This window comes from Macrotis lagotis, chromosome X (genome assembly GCF_037893015.1).
Source record: "Macrotis lagotis isolate mMagLag1 chromosome X, bilby.v1.9.chrom.fasta, whole genome shotgun sequence".
In the NCBI taxonomy this organism is placed as follows: Eukaryota; Metazoa; Chordata; class Mammalia; order Peramelemorphia; family Peramelidae; genus Macrotis; species Macrotis lagotis.
In genome coordinates, this window is record NC_133666.1 from 305,194,236 (window position 1) to 305,201,308 (window position 7,073).

Genomic DNA, 7,073 nt, shown 5'->3' on the forward strand with positions numbered 1-7,073 from the left:
TAAGGAGTAAAGAATTTGGTAGATTTAGCGCACCCGGATCTGTCTAGTTTAAAGGAAAAGGGCAGTAAAATATTTTCTGAAGAGGCATGCTTTATTTCTGTTCAACTTTGGCAATGCCCCGAGAGAGACAAGAAGAGCCCTACAGCTGTCATTTAAGAGGGTCAGAATGACTCAATGCCGGAGATGCTCAGTACCAAGGTGCCAGGGGCTGCAGTCACTGGGCTCTCTGCTCCGCTGAGCGGCGATCCTCGGAGGAAGCCCCGGGAAGCCTCCCGCGGGCATTCGGCGTGGGGCCTTTTCCTCACCCAGCTCGCCCTTCGGGCCACCCGGGCAGAGGGGTGCCCCTGAAGGACCAGGTCCGGCCTCCACTAAGCCCACCTGCTGGGGCTCGGCCGGGGGCGCTCCCGCAACGCGGCCCCCTCTGCGGACGCGCCGGCCGCGGCCGCACGGATGCTCTCCATCGCGGAGCACCCGCGCCGCAGCCCCGCCCGAGGTCAGGCGGGAGGGGGCCCTCCCCGCGCGGCCGCCCCCCGCCCCCGCGAGGAGGCGCCCCCGGCAGCCGCGGAGGGCCCGAGGCCGGGGCAGGCCTGCGCCGCCTCCCCAGGCTGGCTGTTCCCGCCTTACCGGGCTCCTCGCCGGGCGACAGGTGGTGCTGCTGCCGGCGGGGCGGCGTGCCCCCTCCACCCGGCCTGCCGCCGCCGCGCCTCCCGCCCCTTCTCCGCGCGGCTGCCGGGCCCGGGCGCACACGGCTGCAGGAGGCGGCCCGGCGGACACTGGCGAGATCCGGCGGAGGGGCGGCCCGCGGCCCGGGGGATGGGAGGGCGCGGCCTCGTCTCCGCGCGGGGGAGCGACTGACGGCGCGCGGCGGCCAATGAGGGGGCGGCATGGCGCCCGGGAGCGGGGGCCGGGGGCGGGGCCTCGCGCCGGCTCCTCCCACAGCTTCCTTCTTGCCCCTCGGGCTGCCGCGCTGCTCGCCCCCCCCATGCCCCCGGGAGCCCCGAGGGGCGGGGCGGGGCGGGAAGGAGGCCCCGGTGGAGGGCGAGGAGGAGGAGGATGGAAGAGGAAGAGGAAGCGCGAGGAGGATGGGGGGCCCGGGCCCGGGAGGAGGAGGGCGGGCCCTTTGTGCGCCGCTGCCTTCGTGGGGGGGAGGGGATTGGCTCCAAGTTCACGGCCATCCTAGACCTGAAGCTGGGCCGGAAAGGAACCCGATTAAGCCCCCCCGACTCCCCCCGCACAGCCCCCCAGTGGAGAGGTCCAGTGAGGGGCACGGGGCGTGTTGCACTTCTAACAGTATTTCGATTCAAACGTGTACCTGCCTACTGCACCCGAGGTTCTGGGTCATCTGGGATGGAAAGGCAGAAATGGCCCGCGCCTCTCAGCGCCTACTCCCGCAGAGGGGGAAAAGTTACATAAGTAGCTCTAATTCAATGGGAAACGTCAGAGTTTACGCTACTGTTACTTTGAGTGGAATTGTATTCCAATTCTATTAGGTTTGTTAGTAAGTAAAAAAAAGCCTGATGATTTATTTGGCTTTTAATTTTATATATTACTACTTTGGTGAAGTTGTTGTCTAAATTTTTTCAGGTTACTCTCAAGAGTTGTATCATCTGAAAAAATAGTTTTGGTTCTTTGCCAGTGTTTATCCCCTCATTTTTTCTCTTCTTGTTGATCTCTAATTCCTCATCAATTCAATTAAAATTATTAAGGTCAGGGCGGCTAGGTGGCGTACTGGATAAAGCACCGGCCTTGGAGTCAGGAGTACCTGAGTTCAAATCCGGCCTCAGACACTTAATCATTACCTAGCTGTGTGGCCTTGGGCAAGCCACTTAACCCCATTGCCTTGCAAAAAAAAAATTATTAAGGTCCTACAAAAAGAAGCAAAATACAGTCCCTCGTGGAGCTTACAATCTTATGGGGGATACAACATTCAGATTTTATATATATATATACATATATATATGATAAATAAGAAATAATGAAAAGGATAGCATTGGAATCGAGTTAAGGAAGGCTTCCTATAAAAGGTGGAAAAGGAAGCAAAAGGCAGGAAATGGAAGTGAGAAGGGGATAATTTCCAGGCAGGGTAGTAATCAATCTTGTTTAGAATAGCCAGGAGGCTAGTGTGGCTGGATGGAGGAATATAAAGAGTAACGGAGTGAAGTGGAAGAATCCCAGAAAGATGGGAGCTAGATTATGAACTTGCTAATAATCTTCAGGCCAACAAACAAGATGGTTTAGCCACACAGTATAAAATGCTAGTCTAAGCCTAATTTCTGCTTTGTTTCAGTGTTCACAATGTTTTAAAATCAATTAGTAATAGATGCAATATCTGAGCGCTGCCATTTAGTAGTGCCTTGTGTGCATATCATTGTGTCAAACACCAACGATACATTATAAACGCTTTAATATCATGTACCTGTCAACTTATTCCTCCTTATTCCTTACAATGCCTTTCCTAAAACCAATATTTTCTTCTCTAAAACCTGGAGATCCTCTTGGACTCTATCTTTTAATGCTGCCACCATTTCTCAGCATGGGTTGTGTTTTATTCCCTTTACTATATTTTAAATCAAAATTATCAATTATTTTGATATCATCATAAACTGCCCATAAAAGGACACAAATCTGAAACTTTTTGAATGAATTATCAAAAATAAGCATTCAGAACTTAAGTGCAGAATGTCCAGGTTAGTCATGGAGGCAAGTGCAAAGATCAGTAAGATGGCAAAGATACTGCATGCCTACGCAGTTTACAATCTAATTGGAAAGATAAAACTCATGAGCAAATAACAGCAATATAAAAAAAGTGAGAAGTACAAAGATAGTCATGACGAAAGATAGATTACTTCAAACTTGGTGGGTTCAGCTAAGATAGATTTAGCATTTGTTAAATGTATCAAATGAAGCTTTATTGAAGGATGAATTGAAGTACAAGGAAATAAAAGTAGAAGTCCCCTCAAGATTTAAAATATAGTTTGGGCTTTAGAACATTAGAAGTACAAAATAGGGCATCTAGGTGGCACAGTGAATAGAGCACTGGCCCTGGAGTCAGGAGTACCTGAGTTGAAATCCAGCCTCAGACACTTAATAATTACCTAGCTGTGTGGCCTTGGGCAAGCCACTTAACCCCATTACCTTGCAAAAAAAAAAGTACAAAATAGCTGGAGAGAGGATCTCCCAAGTTCTTAAAAGTGACTTCTAACTGCAAATCCCAGGGTTTAATATTTTAGGGCTTACTCAAACCAGCTTTTTAAAGCAACCCTACAAACTTATTTACCCTCTAAAATGAGCCTGGTATACAATAGCATTCAAAGGGCAGAAAGGTCTCTGATATTTTTGCATCCCTGATTGCTTGGATTTCTGTTTAGTGTAATAACACTATTTGTGACATTGATATGACACTTAAGAGTTACAAGGAACTTTACATTTTCTCAGGAGTTATAAAATTCCATTAGTAATGTAAGATTTTCAAAGGCAAAGGGAAAAAAGGGTCACATTTTAAAATAAAAGTAAACACGAACTCAAAGTGGTTAGATTGTAATAATGAAACTGGTAGACTAGAAGGGGAAAATTAAGAAGAAAAAAGTAAATGTATGTTCTGAAACTGGTTGAGGTTTATGGAAGAGATGTAAGTTACCGAGTAACTGATTTCCTCTAAACATTCAATGTTGGGTGGAGCATATGAGAGAAGACTTTGTAATCAAATGCCTGCTATAGTAACCACTACAATAAAAGTGACTATAAAAAAACCCTACTTGCTAGCCTAAGGCAAACTGAATCAGTGGAATTTAGCAATCACCAATGACAATATAAAAACTTCACTGAATACCATTTTTGATAGGAAGATTTTTTTCACCTATAATCATGGGACAAGAATCAGTCAATTTACACCCAAAGTAAATAAATGTGAACTTGGTTACAGAAGTAGGAATAACAGGAACTTTGGGAGCAAGTGAATTTGTGAAAGATAAAGTGAAAGCTTGGGATAATTTGACATTTTCTAGGTTTGAAGTGAGTAAATTTCTTAGGGTTCATAGAATTGATGGCTGGCTTAATATTCTGCAGGGTAGTCTTCCATGAGAAAATCCTAAAGATGAAATTGAAGACAGACAATTCCATTAGAGAGGAAAATGGGCAGTACCTAAAGTATGAGAAACTAATGCTATGGTATGCATAGAAAATGTAAACAAGGATAGATATCTAAGGATGAATATGAAGGCTAGCATTGTCCTTTTTTAAAATTGTTAAAACTTAGATTGAGTTAAGGCTGATAATCCACAATACAGCAAAATGAGATTTGAGGACAATAAGGGTGTGGTGGGAGAAAGAAAAGTTGGAACTGTTGCTTAGGGTGAATGGAATGATGACAAGGATAAGAAGGATGAATTATTCAATTCTTTGCTTGTTTTTCTTTCCAAGGAGAATGATTATAGGATGATAGATTTAAAGCCAGAAGGGATTCAAAAAGTAATTTGGTCACACTAATTTTTACAGCTAAGGAAACTGAGACCTAGAGAAGTTAATTAACTTTGCTAATGTTAAAGAAGTGACAGAACTGGGTTTTAAGCCCAGGCCTTCTAACTCCATATCCAGCCCTCATTCACTGTTTTTTATATCACCTCTTGAACCAGAAGGAGTAGAACAACAAGGATCATTGAAGAGATAAGGAAGCATGTTGCCCTCAAAAAGTTACCTAGCCTAGATGAGCTACATTTTTATGGTTTTAAAAGAACTAGCAAACTTATTTTGCTTTGAGTATAGCATTGCGTTCTAGCCCAGTCAAGGAATGGTTTTGAATAGAGCAGCCAATTGAGAAGCTGCCCGGGTGGCTAGGTGGTGCAGTGGATAGAGCACTGGCCCTAGAGTCAGGAGTACCTGGCCTCCAGACACTTAATAATTATCTAGCTGTGTGGCCTTGGGCAAGCCACTTAACCCCATTGCCTTGTAAAAATCCTAAAAAAAAAACAATTGAGAAGCTGCCTTCCCCAGCAAGTGATGTTTGGTGCAAACTGTTCCCCAAGTACACCACAAACATACTCTTGAGACATGAATTCCTACAGACACAAATACATGGTTTCCCACTCATGTACTTCCCTCCTGAGTTTCTGTCCATTCTTCCCCACAGACACCGTATATGTATATTGTTGGAAAAGTAAAACCCAAGTTTTTAAGGATGGAGTATTATGTAATGATTATTCTTGTTTTGTATTCTATTTAATTAAAAATTTGATAATTAAGAGTTAATAGAGTGACCTTGACTAATTTAAGAAACACATGCGTGGGGGATTCAGGAGTTTTAGTTCTGAGAAATAACCAGGATTATTCCTAGACCTCTGAGAGACTGAGTTGTATAGTAGCATTGCTATCCTCACCTGTCAGTGTTAATCCACATTGGAATGATCACTGATTTAATCCAACCCCATTCCTATTACAAATGAGGAAATGAAAGTCATGTTGGGGGAATGGACATGCTCAGGGTCATTATTACCTCTTTCTTTACTACCTTAGTTTGAAGTGATCTCCTTTTCCTTTGAACTTTGATATCATTTAATAACTCAACTATAAAACAAATGACTCATTTGTCATTTATTATTTATCACTTTAGCTAGTTCTTTTTTTTAATATAGCTTTGTCTTGTCTCTCAATCTAGATCATGAACTAGTTTATCTCTTTAGATTTTGCTGAAAGGTATAATATACAATAAGTTAATATTAAACACATGTTCACCAATTGTATAACTTTTAAAAATACTTACAGAAAAAGTTAGATAAATTATAGGGAGCAATAGACAGTAAAACATTAATGATAAGAGACTTCAATTTACTGCTCTCAGACCTAGATAAATCTAAGAAAAAAATTTTTTAACAAGAAATGAAAGGGGGCAACTAGGTGGCAAAGTGGGTAGAGTACCAGCCCTAGAGTCAGGAGTGCCTGGGTTCAAATCTGGCCTCAGACACTTAATAATTACCTAGCTGTGTGGCCTTGGGCAAGCCACTTAACCCCATTGCCTTGCAAAAACCTAAAAAAAAAAATGAAAGATCTGAATAGAATTTTAGAAAAATTAGATATAGATCTCTGGAGAATGTTGAATGAGACTTCATAAAACTGATCATGTATTAGGACTTAAAAATTTTATAAAACATGTAGCAAATTGGAAAGGTTAATGCAGCTTTATCAACCATAATGCAATAAAATTATATTAAATAAAGGATCTTTGAAGAAAAGATTAAATATTCATTTGAAACAAAATAAATCGAATGATTCAGTAGATTGTAAAACAAATCATAAAAACTATCAATAATTAAAGACAATGACCATGAGACAAGATACCAAAATTTGGGGAATATAGCCAAAACAATAAGGAAAATTTTATATCAACAAACTAAACATGCAACTAGAAAAACACAAAATTTTTAATTAAATGTTAAAATTGAAATTTTGAAAATCAAGAAAGATTGACAAAATTGAAAGCAAAAATAACATTGAATTGATAAATAAAACTAGGAGTTATTTTTTAAAAACCTAATAAAATAATACATTAATGATTTTCTAAAAAGAAGAAAGCAAAATTGCCAGTATCAAGAATGAAAAAGGTAAATTTACAACTAATGATTAAATGAAAACATTATTAGTAGAAATTACTATATGCCACTAAAATTAACAATCTTAAGCAATGTGAATGAAAATTCACAAAACTATAAATTATCCAGATTAGTAGACTAGAAAATAGAGTTCTTAACCCTAACCTAGAAAAGTAAATTTAAAAAGCCATAAATAAATTCCCATAGAAAACAATCTCAGGAACAGACAGACTTGCAAATTCTACCAAATATTTAAAGAACATTTAGTTCTAATACTATAGAAACTCTGAAAAAATAGGAAAAGAAGAGGTCTTTTCAAATTCCTTCTCTCACACAAATATAGATTTCATATCTTTTTTCAGGGAAATCAAAACAAAAAAAATGATAGGCCAATTTCCCTATTGAATGTTAATGCAAAAGTTTAAATTACATATTAGCAAGGAGACTGCAGTAACATATCACAAATATTGTACAATTATGACTGGGTTAAAT

The 7,073-nt window shown here is 41.1% G+C and overlaps 1 protein-coding gene across 4 annotated transcripts in view; it reads right to left on the reverse strand.

The window, feature by feature from the left end:
• The window catches only part of ME2 (malic enzyme 2), a 79,877-nt gene extending 78,514 nt beyond the window's left edge, over positions 1-1,363 (reverse strand). Inside the window, exon 1 of one of the 4 annotated variants that reach the window (XR_012472489.1) lies at positions 1,313-1,363. Coding sequence is in view for 1 of the 4 variants with exons in the window: in XM_074206987.1 (XP_074063088.1) it covers positions 1,313-1,342 (30 nt within the window). In the remaining 3 variants the exon portion in view is untranslated. Of the gene's footprint in view, positions 1-194; positions 309-624; positions 769-1,312 lie in introns of those variants that run through there. The other 3 variants (XM_074206987.1, XM_074206988.1, XM_074206990.1) reach the window with 3 other exon arrangements.
• Positions 1,364-7,073: the final 5,710 nt, after the last annotated feature.